Raw genomic sequence first — 21,795 nt, forward strand, 5'->3', positions numbered from 1 at the left:
ATGGGGCTGCAGGTCTGGGCCCTGCTCCTGCTCCTCAGCCCAGGTGAGACGGGCAGGGAGTCTGGTGGAGATGCCAGAGCGGGTAGATATTTGGGGTCATGCTTGCAAGGCAGAGGCCAAGCAGGGAAGGGGGAGCCAGGAGTCAGAGCAGGGCTGTGAGGGAAAACAGCCAGAACAGGAGGAGGAGCAGGACTGAGGCACAATGCAGGGAACAGGGGCTTGAGGGGAGGGGGAATATGGGGCTTGGGGGCAGCAGGGAGCACTGGGGGTAAATCAAGGAGGTGGGGGGATTTGTGAAGCTGGAGCAGGGTGCACGGACGGGAGATTCAGGAGGTGCCAGAGCGGGACTAGGAGCAGGATCTGCTGAGAGCAGGTCAGGGCCCGGAACCAGGCAGGAGGCAGAAAGGGGCTGTGGGCCTGAGGATTCATGGAGGCAAACTGGGAAGGGGGGAAAGGGACTCTCTTTGGGGGCGGGGAAAAGTGAGCACAGATGACCAAGGGGGATGTTGAAAGAAGGGGCAGGGAGGGGTTAGAGCCAGGGGCGATGGGCTGTGAGGTATTTGGACCCTGGAGCATGGGGCCCTGAGCACTAGCTGGAAAGGGGCGAGTTGGATCAGGGAGGGGGCTGGGCGGGATGCGGCTGAGGTGATGTCTCTCAAGGACAGTACTTGGCTGTGTGTGAGGAACTCTGGGGTGGGGCTGCCTCCCAGGGGTTGCGGGACAGAGCTGGTGCTGGGACTTTGCTCAGCTCAGTTTAGGTGGGGAGGGGGAAGTGGTGCCTCTCAAGGGGGGCGGTAAGGGTGGCATTACAGGCGGAATGGAAAAGGGGCCTATTCAGTGAGGTTGGAGGAGGGATGGGAGAGGGGCTGCCAGGTGGGATTCAGAGGGAGGCAGAGCAGGGAATGAGGAGCCAGGCCCATTGAGTTTTTGGGAGGTTGAGAAGGATTTTTGTGGGGGTAAGGGCAGAACAGGGTGGGGGAGCAAGGGAGAGGTGTGGAGTAGGGAATTTGGGGGTCCTGGCTGCAGTCAGAGGTAGTGGGGGGCAGGGCCCACAGAAGACTTGAAGGGTGGTGTGGGCCCCACACAGGGTGAGTGTTCTGTGTTGTGGGGGAGCCAAATTGTGGTGATTGTGAGGAAAATAGACATGCTGAGGATGTTTGGGAGCAGTGCAAGTGAGGCTCGGGGAGCTGAGCATGGAGCTGGGCCCCCTAAAGGATGTTTCCAGGAGCTGTTGTGAGTGAGGAGCCGTGCCAGCTGAGGGGGAGTTTGTGGGGGACTGAATCAGGGGCAGAGAGTGAGGCCTGGCAAAGTGAATTTGGGAGGAAAGAATAGGGAAGGAGTGTGGGGTTTGCTGAAGACTATTTGGGGTATGGAGCAGAGAGGGCAGAGTGAGTTCCTCTGAGGGGTGGTTTAGGGTATACATGGAAAGAGAAAGGAGTACAGCTTGCTGAATGGGGAAATTCGGGGGACTGCAGCAAGATATGGAGCAGGACCCACTAATGGGGCTTTGAGAGGCACTTAGGAGTGTGGAGCAGATCCTGCATTAATGGAGTCTGTATAGGGTAGGCAGGTGAAGTGAGAGTCCCTGGGGGTAGAGGAAGCAAATTTATGGAGCATGGCCTGAGAGTGGGCAGAACCTGGTGGGGGGATTTGGGAGAAAGAGAGAGACTTGCTTAACTGGGGACAGAGTAGATAGTGGGGCCCATTAAGGAGTGCTTTGATGTGGGAGCAATTTGGGCAGTGGACCAGGGACCTGGGCCAGCTGATGAAAGCTTGGGCACATAGAGAAGGGAGGAAAGGAGTGCAGCCTGCTAAAGATGATGATGTGAGAGTGGTGTAGCAGGAAGGGGTTTGCGACTGTGGAGTAGGGAGTGGACCTTGAATTGGTATTTATGAGAGATGGAACAGGGAGAAGGAAATGTCTTGCCCAGTGGAATTTTGGAGGGCCTGAGCAAAGAGAGAAAGACAGATCTCCTCGATGGGGGAATGCAGAACATAGATGAGGGAAATATAGCTCAATAAGGGGGGATTTTGACTCTGAGTAAGGGGGGCCAAAGATTCTTCTGAGGAGAGGTTTGCAGTGGATGGAACAGGGAGTGGGGAGTGTGGCTTACTGAGTGTGGTTTGCAATAGTAGATGTTGAAGTGGGGTCCACAGGGGTGACAGGGGCACAGTTGTTGACACTGAGGGAAATAGTTGTGGCGTGTGAGGAGGACAGAGCAGGGACAGTGAAAGGAGGTATCTGGAGCATAAGGCTCATTGAAGAGTGCAGTGCAGCAATGGGAATTTGGGTCTTGCCATGGTTGAGGGTTGTGTGATGCAGAGCATGAATAGAGGAGTAGGGCTTAATGTGGGATGTATTAGAATAATGAAACTGGGTATGATGGGGAAGGACCAGGGAGGGTGTAGTCAGGTAGAGAAGGTAGGTGTTTGCTTGGAAGAGAGTCTATTGAGAGGGGAATACAGTGAGGGTGGCTGGAAAATCAGGGTGATGGAAAAAGGATGGAAGGGGCCTGATAGTGAAATTGTCCTGTATTGGGGTTGGAAAAGAGAACCAAAGGAGTAGTAATGCTACTGTGTTTTCTCTGTGTTTAAGCTTATCAAAAGGTTTACAAACATTGTTGAATTAAGATGCAGACTTCACCCATGTCCCTGGAATTGTTCCTCCTCACACATTGTACAGAGTGACTTCTCTATAAAATGATTTTCAGTGTTAGAATCTAGAAACACATATGCCAATAATTGTAAACATATATTCTATTTAACTTAGTTGAAACTATTTCTCTTTCTAGGCTTTTCTGAAACTTTGAAATTCTCTTACTCTGAAGTAATAGTGCCAAGAAAGCTTGAACCAAGGGATGGCATAGATACCAAGGTAGTATTGCTATCTAAGAAAATTGGAATTGCTATGCTGAATCAGACTAATGATCTATGAATCCTGTCTTTGGTAACTTCCAGTACCAGAACCTTCAGTGGAAGGTGTAACCACCTCTATAATAAAGTATGTAGGGCTGAAAGTTTCTTCCTAATCCTGAGCAATTAGTGTCTTGGTTCTCCTCTGAAGCACAAGGTTTGATAATCTTTAATATAGTCTGTAGTAGCCTGTGTAACTGCACTTGATGTTTTTATGAGTAGAACTCAGTGTGCATTAATAACATTTTTCATTTGACAGTAGTTAAAACATATAGTGTTCATTGCAAGTATCTAAGGAAGTCAGAAGGTACTTTATATGCTCCCCATTAACAAGGGATAGAAGCACTACACCAGGGGTAGGCAACCTATGGCACGCGTGCCGAAGGCGGCACACAAGCTGATTTTCAGTGGCACTTACGCTGCCCAGGTCCTGGCCACTGGTCCGGAGGGCTCTGCATTTTAATTTAATTTTAAATGACGCTTCTTAAACATTTAAAAAATCTTATTTACTTTACATACAACAATAGTTTAGTTATATATTATAGACTTATAGAAAAAGACCTTCTAAAAACATTAAAATGTATTACTGGCACGCGAAACCTTAAATCAGAGTGAATAAATGAAGACATGGCACACCACTTCTGAAAGGTTGCCGACCCCTGCAATACACAATGTTTAAAATATTTATCCTCACAACATTCCTGTCAAGTAGGGAAGTACCTCTGTGAGCTGGGAAATTCCAATTTAAAGAATAGTCATGCCGTCATAAGGCTCTTCTTGTCTGTAACTTCTGGTAGGGGGAAATAGCCCATTTGTCTGGGCTTCTCTAGATCCCCTGAGAAACTGTTCTGGCATTCTGACTGTATTGGTAGTCTGATTTGAACTCCTCCTAGAGTACTAGGATTGGCTGTTCATGCTGTACATCCTTTAAAAGGTAATTTTGCTTGGTATGTGAGGTATAGAATTTGACCTAATTTGACTATTTGTCATAGTTTACAATTTCACATAGTTTAAGGATTCTTAATATATCTTTTCCTATTGGAAATATTCTACAAGACTTTCATGAGCATCAAGTGGTATAAGAGTCTAGAAGAATGCAAGTTTTATGACCCAAATCTTAACCAAGTGAGGCAAGTACCAGATGAAACATTCTCCCTGTAAAGTAACAGACAAAAAGCCAAAAATGATTTGAGCACCTTAAACTGAATTTCAGCCTTCTGTGTTCATGTTTGACTCCTGGGGAACAACTCCCTCCTGTGAGCTGGTGTACACTACTGCTTAAGTCGATGTAACTTATGTCACTCAGGGGTGTAAAAATGACACCCCCGTCAGCAATGCAAGTTTCATCAACTTAAAGTGGTGTCCACACCGAGAGGTGCTTTTCTGCTGACATAGCTTCCTCTCACAGAGGTGGAGTATTTATGCTGACAGGAGAGCACGCTCCCATCGGCAAAGCGCATCTTCATTTCAGCCCTGAGTTTCCACCTGGAATTGTATGGCTCCCTGGCACCCGCAGCTTTGTGCTCTGGCTAAATGTCACAATATAGCCCTTATGATAAAATTGCAACCAGTAGTCTGTGATTAAGATAGTGACTTAAGACTAGAGTTTTGAAGGTATTTAGGTGCCTTAATATTCAGATAGGCATCTAAATACCTTGCAAAAGATTTTGGGCTAATAGCCTGACTTTTTTAAATACAACTCATCTAAAGAATGCCTGGAACACTATAAGGAAGTATGGTGTTTTCTTTCTAAAAATCAGAAGGTTTCCCTGACAGCCAGTCCTGACAATGGACTCGCACGTGTGGGATTCATGCTGTATAGTTAACATACAAACTATGAGGTTGAGGCCCTTTTTTTGTGGCGCACACATGCTATGCAAGTATAAATCACAATAACCACTGAAAGAAGTGGTGTGCAGTTCTGAGCAGCTGTATAGAAGAGGCTGCTGCCAAGTTAAGACAATAAGAGCATCAAACTCTGTTGGATTTGATTCTATCCATTATTCCAAAATTGTTGTTTAGCCTCAATTTGAGGCTGCATAGTAGTACTGTGGCAATGGTGTTTAGTGTCAGCTGTTAGGCTCTGTCTATGTTAGGGGAATTCTCTACATGTTTCCCATTTTTGCTGACACTGATTTGAGCAACGCCAGTTTTAGCAATGCTAGGAAGTCTGATGCAAACAGTACTCCCACAGCCACAGGCGTTTTTCACGCTGTGGACTAGACTTGTTCTGAGCACATTTAATTGATATGGTGTTGGGACTATGGGAGGCTGGTTTATATTGTGGATCCTCATATTGCTTATGGTGATCCAGCTGGATCAGTATTGGCAACTTTGGAAAATATTTAGCAAACCTCACTACTATAGAGAGTCCTTTGGTCCAGGGGGGGAGGGATAGCTCAGTGGTTTGAGCATTGGCCTGCTAAACTCAGGGTTGTGAGCTCAATCCTTGAGGGGGCCACTTAGGGATCTGGGGCAAAATCAGTACTCAGTCCTGCTAGTGAAGGCAGGGGGCTGGACTCAATGACCTTTTAAAGTCCCTTCCAGTTCTAGGAGATAGGATATCTCCTTTAATTTTATTTATTCATTTTATTTTTATTTATTTATTTGGTGAAAGGAGAAAAAAATCTTCTCTGAACACAATCTGAGGAAATTTATTAATACAACATTTATAAAATGGAATACAGTATAGGGATTGATTAGTCAGAGTTTTAGAATACTACTGAATTATACTTTTTATTTGAATGCTCTAGGAGAAGGTGTCTTATCTAATTAAAGTAGAAGGAAAGTTCCACATTGTTCACCTACTGCAGAAGAAGTAAGTGACTGTTTTCTTCCAAACCTTTCATCTGCTCTTTTTATACAGCAATAGGTGTACATGGGGCTTTACGATCAAGTATGAAGACAAAAGCTCCTGCCCCCAGAAGCTGTCAGTCTAGATATGGAGAAATAACAGAAGTGGTAAAAAAGTAGACAATGGAATGCAAGGAAAACTGCTTTTATAGGGGGCATTAGTTAGAGCAGTAATAATTAGGACGGGACAAGTGTCTCCATACTTTAAAGTTAAAGCTACCTGTCCATTATAAACTTGATTTTTACATGCTTTCTAACTTTGCCAAGAGATACACTGGACAATATAATCTAGGTGAGAACTCAGAACATAAGGCTCTTCTTGGAGATGGTCTCTGCATCTCGGTATAAATAAGATTTGTTGCCTCCCTGTGCTGCTGAGCTTTGGCAATCTTCTCTTAAAGAGGTTTCCATGGAGACCACACAAACAGTTCCTCCCAGAGCCAATGTTAGGAAATGTCATAAATCCCTTATTGCGTTGGCTTCTTCTTTTCGGCATGTAGCTGTAGGTATTGGAGACCATCTTTCTGTGCCTGGAGAGAAGTTCTACATTTTTTTTTTTACCTGAAATCTCCTTTCAGCTGATTCTAGTTATTTCAGTTTTAGAAAATGTGCATGCTTTTAAACAGTTCCTTCACTTTGCTCAGTTAAATTCCTAGATCAACTGTGACTTCAGTTCACGGCTCATTTCTGATGAGACCCTAAAGATCCAACAGGAGAGACCTAGTTTAAGTAACATATATCATTTCATTCACCTCTGTCTTGCAGGAGCTGGATGTATGTACTTGCTATCTGATATGTTGCAGGGATGTTCATTCTATGGTGTGTTGTTCTTTTTGCTGGGCATTTACACGCTGGGCACGAAAGAACAGACACACTCAGCTCCAACCTTTCCTAATTACAGGCATTAGGATATAGGTCATCAGGTTTCTCTTCTTATAAGGCCCCTTTCCTGTGCAGAGTAGGGCATCAGAGTAGGACATCAAAAGTTCCTAACTGTCAGGGTGGTTAAACAGTGGAATAAATTGCCTAGGGAGGTTCGGGAATCTCCATCTCTGGAGATATTTAAGAGTAGGTTAGATAAATGTCTATCAGGCATGGTCTAGACAGTATTTGGTCCTGCCATGTGGGCAGAGGACTGGACTTGATGACCTCTCGAGGTCCCATCCAGTCATAGAATCTATGAATCTATGAATCATCTGCTTTGAAACCCTCTGTTGTATTGTTTCTGTATACCAAACCCAAAACCTTGTTTGATCCACTCAGTTATTATTTTCAATACATCAGCATATCACAAACATAGACACAAGTTTAGCAGGTTTATTAAGTTATTTGTGCTAACTTATCCTAAGGCCTAATTATTGACTTCTATATCCTAATTTTATCCAGTATCTTTTAACTCTGGCTACACCTCATTCCATTTAGCAGTAAAAACCCTTTAGAAGGGGGAAAAAACCCTTTTAACAGTTTCTTAAATGGTAATGACTGTCTTTATTTATTTATTTATTTATTTGAAAGAAAAGAAGCTAGTTGAGATGTGCTGGAGCTGTTATTGCTTTTTTTGTTGAAGTTCTGTCCCATTGCCTAGAAAACAAGACAAAAACACACAAAAGGGGAAAGAAAGAAAGAAAGAAAGAAAGAAAGAAAGAAAGAAAGAAAGAAAGAAATCAGCAAAGATGAAAAATGCAGCTTCTGTCTCTGGTGTTGATTCTCATTTGCAGGGGCGGCTCCGTCCATATAGGTGAATTAGGCAGTCGCCTAGGATGCCAAATTAAATGGGGCGCCAAATTTGAGGAAAAATATCAAATAAAAACAATAAAAAAATGAAAATGCTGAAAAAAATACAAATAAAATAATGAAGATGTCATTATTTCAATTCCTGTGTGCGTACGGAGGGAATACGGATTCTAATTCATTTCTCTACATTTCTGAGAATTGATTAATATGTCAAATCTTTTATTTACTGCAAAAATAAATAAGATGACCTGCTCTGCAATTTTGATAAGCAATAACTCAGCCACAATGAAACACATCTGCCAGAGGCAAGAGCTGCAATGCTAGTGACACCTAACTGGAATATACATCAAGGTCGCATAGCTGGAAATTCATGTAGAGTGAAGATATTGCGACTTGATACATGTCAAACGGTCATTTTAACACACGTCGCAGGTAGATGTTAAGAATCGATCGAATACTGTGGAAAATTGTGTTTCTTGGTGCCAAAGAATAAAGAATAACGTCTTTCAGCATTATAAATCCAAAATGTGAGTATCTTTAAGCGTTATTAAACCTTAGCGTTATTATCAGGCTGTATAATTATGAACTTTTCTTTATTATAACTGGTTCACATGTAATAAATAAGGTCCATAAAAGAAAAGTAACAGCATTAATGCTTAATAGACTACGAAAGTGATGATGTCACACTCCAGGCGGGTAACCAGGAGGACGGGGATTAATTTCCAAACAACTGGTGTCAGGTTATAATGTCAAAAAAGGTCATTTTGTTTCCGTGTAAACACTATAACTAATTATTATAATAGGTAAGTGAGTGTATGTTATTAATTATTTCTTTATAACATACACTCATAACATATAACTTTAAGCAGTGAAAAGACATGTTGGGATGGCTGCAATGTGGTTTAAATTGCCAACCATGTGGTGCGTCAGCCATCCTAAACACTATAAGGCTTGCAATCGGGAGCACAGATAGTACATAACAATATTAAAATGCCCCATTGCAGAAAGAGGAAAAAGAAAACCCTCAGGAGCTGAGTATCGTAAACGAAAGGCTGAGAAGGAAAAGGACCAAGCAAAACAGCAGGGATCCTTCCTGAAATATTTTCTCTTTAATCCAAATAAAGATGGAAGCAATTCACAGCATCCAGAAGAAGGAATTTTACTTCGAGAGGAGGTTAGCTCACATCCTCATGGAAGCAGTTTGGAACATCAAGATGATGGAAACTTGCTTCTAGATGAAGGCAGCTCACAGCATCAGACTGATACAGAAGTGGAAAAAATGTATTCACCTTCAGAGACATATGCAGAAATTGAAGTAAATGAAGTAGAATTCTGGAAGAAATGATGAGGAAGTTACAAACAAGTTACAGTATGGGGACCCAGCTTCATGGCCCAGATGTGATGACAATGTGCGGCAAATTCTTGTGGAACATGGACCCGAACAAGTTCATGAATTTCCCTTCCCTAAGGATGGAAATAAAATAAAATTCTCTGCTCAGCATTACAAGAGGAAACTCATTAATGGGGAAGAAATTCCTCGAAACTGGTTACAATATTCAGTGACGAAGGATTCTGTGTTTTGCTTTTGCTGCAAGTTGTTTAGAAATCAAGTAATTTGTAAATCACTTACTGAAAATGGTTTGAAGGACTGGAAAAACATATCTTCAATTCTCTCTTCACATGAAAGTAGTACAGAATATTTAGAATGTTTTCAAAATTGGAAAGAACTTGAATTATGATTGAAAAAAGGAAAAACTATCGATGAGAAAAATTTACATATGATCAAAGAAAAATAAGAATATTGGCAACAAATAGAGTGTCTGATTGCTTTAGTGAGACTTCTCGGTGGACAAAATTTAGCATTCCGTGGCCATGGTAGAAATGAAAAATTGTACACTCCAAATAATGGAAACTTTTTAAAATGTGTTGAATACCTAGCTTTGTTTGATCCAGTCATGAAGGAGCATCTACGTAAAATAACTGATCATGAAACACAGGTTCATTACTTAGGAAAAAATATGCAGAATGAACTGATTCAAATCCTAGCAAATGCCATTAAAAAGAAAATTGTAGAAGCTGCCCATTCTGCAAAATACTTTCTAATAATACTTGACTGTACACCAGATGTGAGTCATGTTGAACAAATGATGATGATCATTCATTTTGTGGATATGGAAAAGTCTGCAGATGAAGATAATGTTGAAGTGCTCATAAAGGAACATTTTTTGGGTTTCGTACGACTGGAGCATTTATGACTGAAACTATTCTACAAGAGCTTGAAACAATGTCATTATCTGTTGAAAACTTACGTGGCCAAGGCTATGATAATGGGAGTAATATGAAGGGTAAACACAATGGTGTGCAAAGGAGAATGATGGAAATCAATCCTAGGGCCTTTTTCGTTCCTTGCAGTGCACATTCTCTGAATTTGGTTGTCAATGATGCTGCTAGATGCTGTTTGGAGGCAAGCAGTTTCTTTGACCTGGTGCAACGTGTTTATGTGTTTGTCTCAGGCTGAACATGCCGTTGGGAGATTCTGACTCACCATGTGAATTCTCTAACTGTGAAACCACTTAGTCAGACAAGATGGGAAAGTCGTATTGATGCTTTGAAGCCTCTTCGCTATGAACTTGGAAACTTTTATGATGCCCTAACTGAAATATCTGATGATACTACCTTTACTGGATCATCTGGCAATATGGCACGTTCCGATGCAGAAGCTCTTGCAAATGGCCTTTCCAAGTTCAAATTTGTGACTTCACTCATTTTGTGGTATAATATCCTTTTCGGGATTAACCTCACTAGTAAGCAGCTTCAGGAAAAGAACTTGAACATACATTCTGCATACACATAAACTTCAGCAAACTAAAAATATTCTGGAGGAATTCAGAAGTGATGAATGGTTCGAAAGAACACTGGTAGATTCTCTTGAGCTTGCTGAAGATATAGACTTTCTGACAGAATTTGAACCAGAACCAGTTCACATTCAGTTAAAGCAGGATAGCATAATGGATGATTTGGGATTTGTAATAATAAAAATTATAATTACAATTTTTAAGGCATTTTTATTTGAAATCGGACTGAAATATCTAGCTGTGGTGTACACATCTATTCTGAAAATTTTGTGTCTTTATTTTATCTGATCTCAGAAACATTGGTCGGACAGATGGACAAACTGAATAATTAAGCCTCTGTTTTAAAAAAAAACACTTAAAAAACATTAAAAGGAAAAAAGGGGCAAAATGTTTCCCATTTTACCAAAAACCTCAACCTAGATCTGCCCTTGGGGTTTGGGGGTAGGGGGTGCTGATTGCATGGTTTGCCTAGGGCGCCAGTTGCTGGCAGCTAGTCTAGGGCCGCCCCTGCTCATTTGCAAACTCTGCTGGAAAAACTCAAACATAGCAGGTTTCAGGGTAGCAGCCGTGTTAGTCTGTATCCTCAAAAAGAACAGGAGTACTTGTGGCACCTTAGAGACTAACAAATTTGTGCCACAAGTACTCCTGTTTTTTCAAACATAGCAAACGGTCTTAGCAGACACCCCGAGACCTAGCAAATATTTAACAGTATTTGGCTTTCTATATGATATCCACAGGTTGCAAAAGAAAACAGCAAAACAGATAAGAGAATTTTGTATAAAACTGGAGTTGGCATTGACTCATGAAAATTCAAAAGACATTGATGCTACAGATTTGTGTAGTGAGCTTCAGGCTTTTTCAAGACGACTTAAGAAACATTCCACTCCTGAAGAAGTACTGAAGTTTGTTTGTGAAAATAAACTCTCAGACAGTTTTCCAAACACTTTTATAGTTCTACGCATTCTTTTAACGTTGCCACTTTCCGTAGCTAGTGGGGAACGTAGCTTCTCAAAGTTAAAATTGTTAAAAACATATCTGCGTTCGACAATGTAGCAAGAGAGACTTGTTGGACTTGCCACAATGTCAATAGAGCATGAAAGAGCTGGAAAACTGGATCTAAAAACTAGTGACTGAATTTTCAAAACTTAAAGCAAGAAAAGTCATGTTTTAAGAGCACAGAGTGTTTTTTATTCAGAGTGTTTTGTAAATACAGGTTAAAGTTCATTGAAGAGTTTTCTTATTTCTTTCTATATTGGATGTGGACCTTGTCAGCACTGGAAAAGCTCCAAGTAAACATGCTTCTTTCAGTGCTACGTTTCTCTCAGATCCAGCATTTATAAACACATTCATACAAAACTCCTCTGTGTGTGTGTGTGTGTGTGTGTGTGTGTGTGTGTTGCCATGTCTTCAATGTGTGTAATAATACAGAACTGTCTAAAGAGGTGCTCTTGGGTTTAATTAGGAAATCTGTGAGGAATGCCCAGTAGATAAAGCACTGGATTTGGGATTCTATTCCCTGTACCACTGGTTCATTGGGCACACTGGATATATCATTTCATCATCTTGTGCGTTAGTATAATGGTATCTCTGCATCAGGTACACTCAATTCAAGTTTTTCTTTATAACCCTGAGGACTAGGAATACTTTTGTAATTAATGCATAGATTCTGGAGCACAGCTTTGTGACAAGAAGAGAATTCTGCAGCAAATTCACATCTGCAGAATGGACTGGGTCTTGACTGTCGATTCATATAAGACCATTTAGGTGGCTAAATAAAGGTATTTCGCCACCTAAATTCCACTGACTTTAGTGAGAGACAGACACCTAAATACCTTTGAGGAGCTGTGCCTTAGAGCTTATGTAACCAACAGTTCACATGCATCAAGACTGCAAGCAGCAATTGTTGGAATTTTTGGATCTGATTTTTAAGACTAGGGTATGAGTAGACAATTAACCAAAAATACCTTTATTTCCCAAACTGATCAGCTTCTTACCAAAGGAAGTACATCCTGTATGCTGTACTCAACGTCAGTATAAACCCCTACTATGATAATGTTTCCGTAAGACTAAAGAATGGCTTGTTAGGTACGGTAGAGCTAGGAGGAAGACCCATCATATCATCCAGGTGTCCCGTGGTCTTGGCTGTCTAATAGGCCTGCTGAGCTAAACCTTGATTCTCAAATACTCCTTTTTGTATTCTGTGCCTAAATGCCAAGTGCACATATTTGTGTCAGCTAGTGTTCTGCTTGTCTCAGATACATCCTCATGCAACAGTTGCTAGTTTCCTCTCAAAGCAGTTTTAATTAGCTTGAACTAGTTTTGTGGTTTTAGTTGACAGAAAAACAACGCCCTTTCTTTTTAGAAAAACAACTTTAATTTGCCAAACAGCAGCAAAACTAATTATAACCAATTTTACCTAATGACTGACTATCCTAAATTTATGTCAAGCGCCATCTTGCATGATCTATATTTCTTCAGCAGGGTCCCCTGCTTTTGGATTTCTAATTTTTTTAAAATCTTTTATTTTCAGAATGTTCATAGCCCCAAATTTCCCAGTTTTTACTTACAATGAGAAGGAAGAATTGATAACAGATTATCCATATATACAGGTAAGCATAAGATATGTATTCTCTAATGTACAATTCTGAGTAAAATTAAACTGCCATATTCTAAAGACTAGATGGATGAAGTTTTTCAGTTTTGGTAACAAATTCCTGGGTTTTCAAATTGGGTTCTAATTTGAGGGACTTTTCTGTGGAGTAAGACAACCATGTCCTGGGCTGAACGAGGATGAATGTAACCCAAGGTATGGTTAATAAATCCCTGGTTAATTACCTTACCTTAGACTTTAGTTCCTTCTGAGCAGCTGACACATTGGGCAGTTGAGTTCCTTCATTTAAGGTCACTTGCTAGTTGTGGTACTTCTTCGCGGGTGATGCCAGAGCATTCAGTATTCTCTGTCACTGTCTTCTGCCAGTTCTTCCTTGGCCTTCCTCGCTTACATTCTACACATTTCATGGATAATAATCCTGAGGTAAAATATTGAATTTTTAAAATTTATTAGCCAAATTCTAACTGAAAGAGGGGATGACATGAAGAAAATGGGTTGTCAAACTGCTGAAAGTTGCAAAGATTTAAAATAAAAGTTTAAAACATTGTTGGCCATTCCCACTCTCTGTTCTCATTTCCCTCTTCCCTTGTTACAAGTGAGCAGGGCTCATCTTCCCTGAATAGCTGCAAAATATTTTTGCTTTAAAATCAAATTGTTAGGGAGTGGTGGTTGCATTCTGTATACAACGAATGTAGAGGCAAATGAATAGTTACTGGAGGGCCAACAGCCTTGCTGACCTATAGAAGGAAGTTGATTGGGAAAGTATGATGATGGGAAGGGCTCAGTCCTTTTCCCACTGAAGTAATTTGTTAACCTGATTTTTATAGGGCTGATTTATTATAGGCTCACCAATTATCTGACCAGAAGATACTTAGGTTCTTATCCCAAAATGGGGCTACAAAATTACACAACGTAGAGAGTTCAATACTTTGTATGGGCCCTTAGAGTGTCTGGCAAGGACATTCACACTGAGAACAAAGTCAGGCTTTAGAATTGTTATTAAAATAAAGGAAAGAGTTATCAAAGCTCCAAACCACAGAGCCAAAAAAAAATAATAATTGTAGTAGTAAAGTACTGGTACCATCCCTTTACAAAAGCTATTTAAACTAGAATATTCACACCTTTCCTTAAGGACCTGGTAGTGGGAGACAAAGGACCAGCCTCGTCTTTGGCATGCCAAATGAGTCTGATAGACTAGGTTCTTCAATTTCAAGATGGTGGAGATCAGGGTCAAGTGTTGAGTAGCTCAGCTAAATTGCAAACGCTGAGCTGATAGCTAAACAAAAGAGGACTTGAAGCTAAAAGAAGGATATCTCCACATGGTGGTTTGCCCTCTTATAGGATCTTGGCAATATCCTGAATATTCATGTCAGTGCCCAGCCTTCCATGCCCAAATCTTATTTCCTCACCCAGATAAATCTTGGGGTACACTTACTCTATTGATACATAAGAATATGCCAGACTATAAAGTTAAGATTTTGTCATGGATATTTTTAATCAGAGTCATGCACAGGTCACAGGCAATAAAGAAAAATTCACAGGAGCTGTGACCTGCCCGTGACTTTGACTAAAAATCTGTGACAAAGTGGGGATCTGCAAGTCTCCACGCCGCCTGCAGCGAGGCAGCTGCACAGCAGCTAGGAGCTCCGGGGGCCCCACCAGGGGTTGTGTGTTGGAGCTCCAGGGTCCCCCACAGCCCACCTCTGGGAGCTGTGGGGCCGCCTCCTGCCTGCAGCAACTGGGGGCTGTGGGGTACCCCTGCTGCCTGCAGCTGCCAGGGTCCCCTGCCACCTGGAAGAATTCATCCATTGACCTAGCAGTGTCTACACCAGGGGTTAGGTTGTATGGTAACATACAAAAGCCAGTAAGTGAACACTTCAATCTCCCTGGTCATTCTATTACAGATTTAAAAGTCACTATCATTGAACAAAAAAACTTCAGAAACAGACTTCAAAAAGAAACAGCAGAACTAAAATCCATTTGCAAATTCAACACCATTAATCTGGGCTTGAATAGGGACTGGGAGGGCTGGCTCATTACAGAAGTAGCTTTTCCTCTCCTGGAATTGACACCTCCTCATCTATTATTGGGAGTGGACTACATCCACCCTGATTGAATTGGCTCTGTCAACACTGGTTCTACACTTGCGAAGTAACTCCCTGCTCTCCATGTGTCAGTATATAATGCCTGCATCTGTAACTTTCACTCTATGCAATGGGAAATCAGGACCCTGAGACTGACAGTCCCCAGGAACAATGGGGAGAGGCCAATGCTCCAGGTCAGCCTAATTGACAGGGTGGGCAGGCTAATCAGGGGGCCGGAAGGCCAGGGGGGTCCTGTCTTCTGTGTGAGGTCAGGCAGGGCTCTGGGTAAAGAAAGTGGGAGTGAGGACTCAGATCCTTTCTCTAGCCCACTTCACCGGGGTAGTGTATAAGCCAGGAAAGTTCCCCACAATAATGGGACTATTCCCCCGCTTACATTTAGCACAAAAAATGAGACACACATACAAAAGAGGAGAGAAAACAACAGCAAAGGTAGAAATGCAGCTTCTGTCTCTGGTGCTGACTCTTACTTGCACCCTCATTGCTGGAGAAACACAGGCACAAAACATATTCTTATCAGACACTCCTATACCCAGCAGGAGGTTTAGGGCATTGTTTTTCACTAACTTTCTGGTCATATTCTTATAAGACACTCCTATACCTAGCAGGAGGTTTAGGGCATTGTTTTTCACTAACTTTCTGGTCATAGGCTTATAGCTGTGTTGCAAAATAGTCTTGGCCAGCTAAGCCAGACTGTTATTAAACAAAAGACAAAAGGAGAGAGATAGGAAAGAGAAGAAAGGAGGTGGGGAAGGAAAAGGATGCATGGGGGAAGGGGCATGACAGACTTACAGTTCAGATGGTGGTCAGGATTAGCCAGATTCAGTGGAGGTGGTGATACTGGAGTCCTTCTTTGTCTGTCATTCAGTCTGGTCAGGCTATCTCTTATGATGAGAATGGTGAATGTCGCACAGTGTTATGGTGTATCCTGGGGCCCCAGGAGACTGTGGGGGTTGTAGCCATGATGGTGAAGCTTGTTCCTCCCAGTCCTCCTGTCTTCCAGCCAGCAGATATGTTTCTAAAATCATGATTTCTCCCCAAAGTTTCTTTATTTTTAAGGATCCTAAAAGGGAGTGGTAACCAGAATATGCCCTCATTTTGTTCACTAATTAGGCCTAATTTGCAACACACCAGTTTAGGACCATTGATTTCTGGCCCCATACTACTTTTGTTTAGCTGACATGATTTCAGCACAGTCCCTGAGTGACATCACTAGGCCTTTTTCTTTGGACTAATTCAGCCCTTTTGTTTCCCTTTTGATTCTTTCCCCATTAACATTTGTTACAGGTGATTGGAACATTTAAGCCTCTGCTGCTCTGGATTCCCCTCACAGCAATCGTAATAGGTGGCCAAGAGGGGGTGCTTGCTAGGGTCTATGACAGAATGGTAGCAGAGATGGGATCTACAAGTTAATCTGTGAAGTTTTTTTTAAGACGCTTTTGGTGGGGGATAATACTTTTGCTCTACACTGAAAGTCAGGAGCAGGTCTGTTAGTTTGTCTCAGGTTTAAATTAATTAGCAAGCATGAATTATGAACACTTCATGAAAGAGCAGCTTCTGAGCATGTGTGCATTGCTGCTGATCAGAAGAAATCTGATTAGGTGACCATGCGGTGCTCATGCCTTGAGGCAGGATGGGGCACTAGCTCCAGACCATAAGCTGGAAGGGCTCCCTTTTTCTCCTGCAAGGCAAGCAGTTGACCGAAGAGATGGTGCCAGAGACTGTTCCACTGATAATTCAGCAGATGTAACAGGAAGGGCGAGAGGTCCAGAGCTGCGGATGCTGGAGTGGAAATTAATGTTCTTGGAGGAGAGATGGTTGGAGCTGGTGGCCAGCAGAGCAAATTGGATCAACAGAACCTTGTTGACCAGGTCAAACACAGCTGGCTCAAAGAGGAGAAGAGAGTCAAGTCATGCTCCTGGAATCAAGGAAGAAGGACATACAACATGCCTAAACAGGGGCTAATAGGCAATCAGGTTGGGGTAGAATGAATCCCATTGCTCTGCCTTTAGCCTGAGTCAATATGGACACCAAAGGATGTTCTGGGACTCTGACTGTGGGAACATGGGAGGTTATTTCACTTGATGTGTTAATCTGCATAATGATGTAATATGGTTAACCTCTGAAGGTTCAGGTACAAACTGTCAAGGCCAGAATCAGTGGCTGTGGGGTGAGATCTCTGTCTACCCTCACCTAAGTCAGGTATCTAAAAGGTATCTAAAAGGGTGTCATAAGGAGGAGGGAGAGAACTTGTTCACCTTAGCCTCTAAGGATAGAACCAGAAACAATGGGTTTAAACTGCAGCAAGGGAGGTCTAGGTTGGACATTAGGAAAAAGTTCCTAACTGTCAGGGTGGTTAAACACTGGAACAAATTGCCTAGGGAGGTTGTGGAATCTCCGTCTCTGGAGATATTTAAGAGTAGGTTAGATAAATGTCTATCAGGGATGGTCTAGACAGTATTTGGTCCTGCCATGCGGGCAGGGGACTGGACTCGATGACCTCTCGAGGTCCCTTCCAGTCCTATAATCTATGAATCTATGAATCTATGAATAAGTCAATGCTGACTGTGTCTGTGGCCCAGATTTCAGCTGGGAGCAGCGAGATATTGGTACAGCTAGGAGATGCTCTGGACCAGACCTCCTCTGGGAGCAGGGAAGATTATGGCACAGCTGACAGATGCAGGAAACTGCAGGAAAAGAGAAACTCAGGCACAGACAAAAGGTACCAAGTGTCAGAACTCCCCTGGAGCGAGTGAGGCTAAGAGTGGTAAAAAATGCTGCCACATTCATGATACTCACCAAAGGGTGGGAAAAGCTCCAGCTGGGTGTGAAACAATCACTGGGGGAGTGTAAATTAAAAGGAGGTGGAAAAGTTCCCTTTAATCTCTAGCTTCTGGTTATTTGGTCATGATGTAATTAAACTTGAGGGAGATGGAGGGGGAAACACACCTCACCTCTCACCAGGAGGTGTGAAGATGGGAACTGGGCTTGGGGGAAAGTGAGTAGATTCCACCTCGCCCCAGCACCAGGACCACTCTTCTCACAGAAGGAGACCCAAGGATCTTGGGATCACCCCAGCCAATCAGAAATACTGGGGTGACTAGCATATGGGGGCCTGCTAACTCTGCAGCTAGTTCCCCCTTCCCTAGCATAATGAGGGAGGAGATTTATATAATGTAGGAAGGAGCCTAACTATGATGTTTTCATGACCATTGGAACTGTTTAATGACTGAATGCATGTATTAAGTTTGAATTAATAAGTAGTTACATAAGATGTGCTGTCTGAAGGTGGGGTGCCAAAACATCTCTGGAGTCAAGTAATCAAGCAAGAGTGCTTTCAATAAGGGAGAAATGTGATGGATTGGGAGTATGTCTGTACAATTTATGAATTCTGGTCCATCTTGGGAAGTTGTACTATGAAAACCTGCTGTGCCTATATGCATGTAGATATATTATTGCTGACAGATCCTGTAGCAGGTTCACATCAGGCAGAAATATAATAGGATGGTGCTTAGGACTCCATGACTCTATTCAGGAACAAACCCTCTGAACAATTGGTGAGCTGCATTCTTAGGAAATCGGCTTAGCTGACTCACCTGAAGGGAAGGGGAAAGGAAAGAGCAATGGAAAATTACCCAAAAGACAGACTAAAGGAAGCCAGGGTGGATTTAAAATAGCAAGCTGCACAGAAACACGGAGAACCAGACAAGGAGGAGGCTTTGAGAGCAAGAGGGAGCAAAATCACCCAAAATGTAGAAGCCCTATGATGCAGGGGGGCCCTGCCTGCTTTTCTGAGCCGAGATGGCTCTAAGAACTCTGTGCAACCCAAGGGACTCTGACTTGATCCCAAAGAATACCCTGGTGTGGTAAGGAAACTAAGACAGGTACACTGCATGTAATGTTTACTGTTTTGTATGATCCGTGCTGTCCTGTGCTTCATATACAGAAGTAGGTCTGTTGTGTCCAAGTATTACAATGGTGTCTGCACAATGGGGCCCTGATTATGCTCTTGGTATTTAGGCCCTCCTATAGTATAAATAAACAATTAATAGGAAATTTCATTCACGCTTGTATCTTTTCTAGAATCCCCCACATCTGACAGTCCAACTCTCCCTTAAGTAATTTGAAGGAGAAGATTGGTTTATTTTCTAAAGAAGTATCCCCTAATCTCTTATTAAGGCTCTGTTGGAAATGACTGGAATAAAATAGTACTTAACTTTAATGTCATTGTCTTCTAAAGAGGAAAAATCATATTGTTCTGGAATTGGTCTGCCTCCAATTGGTGGGCAGAAGGGGAACAGGCCCTTGTCTGGACATGGTGGTTCCTAGGAAGAAAATACACAAATAAGACTGCATTTTCACTTCAGTTTCTTGATAACACTCCTATGTACCAGAAGCTTGTTACAGATGGTGTCAGATTTTCATATAAACCAGTACTCTTTCCTAAACCTTTTGAAGGAGCAGGTGAAGCAAGGTTGCATAGTTTGGGAGTTAAATTGAATCTGGTTTATCCCTCTTCTTTCACCTTCCCTGGACATGATTGCATTAGAAAAATTCATGTCAATTCCAATAGGCCTCCTTTTCTGTAAATAAATCTTCAACTAGCTGTTGATAGTAAGGTAGCAGAAGCGTGAATAGTAATATATTAGGAATTAATTGTGTGAAAGGTATAATATTTGAGAACCTCTCTTTGAAGCTCACTCTGTTTCAGCTGCATTATCTCTGCACTGTTAACATGAGTGTAAAGGAACAAAACTTGGTTTTGACACCAAAGTCAGCAGATCTGAGTACACAGGAGAACAGATCTGCTGAGTGAAAAGGTATCATTTATACAGTCATTTTTCATATTAGAATCACATTTTGAAATCAGATGCCAAAAAAATTAGCCTTTGCATTGTGTATATTTAATTTAGTGTAACTAGTATCTGCTATTCTATTTGACTAAAATTAATGATAGAAAAGAAAAACGTTTTTTTTTTTGGACATTGCAGGATGATTGTTACTACTCTGGATATGTGGAGGATGTCCCAGAATCTGTTGCTGTCCTCAGCACCTGCTCTGGACTCTGGTAATGTAAACTCCTCAGTATGCTAGATTGCAAACATTATGAATTTTCTTCTTCTGAAATGCGAAGGTAGATTTAACATAACAGAATAACTAGGTTAGTGCCCTTTTACTTTTTCCTAATGCAGATTTCATGCTAATGACCATGTTAAGGGTCATTTGCTGCCACTGCATAGGGCTAGAATCACAAATTTATCATCTTAATTTTTTATTCTATTTTATAGATTTTAAAACAATATGTAGTGTGGTAATGACTGATCTGTGGCATAATGACCATTTGGGGGCCTTCTGGCTTGTAATTGTGCCTCCCAAAGGTGGCAGCGTTACCAAGAACATTGATATTTGATTGTAAATCGGAAATGTTTGTCTCTCAATAGCACTTTCCTTTTAGAAGGGAAGGGAGGAAATTTCTGTTAAAGTGCTACAAAAACTGCATTATATCTCAAAAATAATTTCAGATGGAAAATTCTGGACCAGCTCTAATATTTTTGTAGAATTTTTCAATTTTTCCAAATCTCTAAATCACATTTCAATTTTGCAATTCTCAGGGGACATTTGAAGATTTACGATTTAAACTATGAAATTGAACCTGTTAAATCTTCCTCTACATTTCAACACATCATTTATCAAATGGCAGCTGATACAGACTCACCTAGTCGATGTGGAGTAGCTGATGAAGATATCGAAGATCAAACAGCTAATGGCAGAGAACATCAAATATCTGAGGTTCAGATGGAGAGACAACTTGTAATAGATGTAAGTGTTTTATATGGGTTCACATAAAATAAATGGCTAGTATGTGCAGGGGTAGTCAGTAGGCAGACTGTGGGCCAAATCTGGACCGTCAGGTGCTTTTGAATGGATGCCAAAATCTTTTTATTATTATTGGATTTTTTATTATTTTCTCTGGAGTCTGGACGTTGACTATATCTTGACCAAGAAATTTGGACCGTCACAAAAAATAATTGACCATCCCCCAGGTGGAACATACTAAGGGTACGTCTATACTTACCTGCTGGTTCGGCGGCAAGCAATCGATCTTCTGGGATCGATTTATCGCATCTTGTCTAGACGCGATAAATCGATCCCGGAAGTGCTCACCGTCGACGCTGGTAATCCTGCTCCGCGAGAGGAGTAGGCGGAGTCGACGGGGGAGCCTGCCTGCCACATGTGGACCCGTGGTAAGTACCTTTAAGTTCGAACTAAGATAATTCGACTTCAGCTACATTATTCACGTATCTTGGTTCGAACTGGGGACCAGCCCTTAGTTATGCATGTTAGGCCCATTTTTCAAACTCATTGTCGGAAGTGACCTCAGTTGTGCTGGAAATTCACTTTGTAGTCAGGGGAACAAATTAATTCTGTTTATCCATCCATAAATCTGGTAACTAAAAGCATTCCTATCTATTGATTGTGAAGGAAGTAGTTTGTCAGCCTCATGGAATCTATTCATTGTGTGCCTAAATGCCCCAGTTGGTAATCCCAGCTCTATTTCCCTTTGCTGATTTCTTTCTAGAAATGTTGTCAGTTCCCTTCTTTTTTCAGGGTCAGATAAAGTCCAGTATTCCACTTCCATCTGGCAAAAGAAGGATATCCCCTTCCCCCCATGTGTTTCACTTAGGGAAGGCCTAACACTCTGGGAAAGAGAGGGTACTGGGTCTAC

General features: G+C 41.9%; 1 protein-coding gene across 1 annotated transcript in view; it reads left to right on the forward strand.

The window, feature by feature from the left end:
* The window catches only part of LOC128830152 (disintegrin and metalloproteinase domain-containing protein 20-like), a 211,708-nt gene continuing 189,913 nt past the window's right edge, over positions 1-21,795 (forward strand). Inside the window, exons 1-6 of the mRNA XM_054015911.1 lie at positions 1-43; positions 2,793-2,875; positions 5,667-5,731; positions 12,886-12,964; positions 20,060-20,136; positions 20,681-20,888. Of these exons, the coding sequence (XP_053871886.1) occupies positions 1-43; positions 2,793-2,875; positions 5,667-5,731; positions 12,886-12,964; positions 20,060-20,136; positions 20,681-20,888 (555 nt within the window). The remainder of the gene's footprint in view (positions 44-2,792; positions 2,876-5,666; positions 5,732-12,885; positions 12,965-20,059; positions 20,137-20,680; positions 20,889-21,795) is intronic.

The sequence above is a fragment of the Malaclemys terrapin genome, chromosome 1 (genome assembly GCF_027887155.1).
Source record: "Malaclemys terrapin pileata isolate rMalTer1 chromosome 1, rMalTer1.hap1, whole genome shotgun sequence".
Classification (NCBI taxonomy): Eukaryota; Metazoa; Chordata; order Testudines; family Emydidae; genus Malaclemys; species Malaclemys terrapin.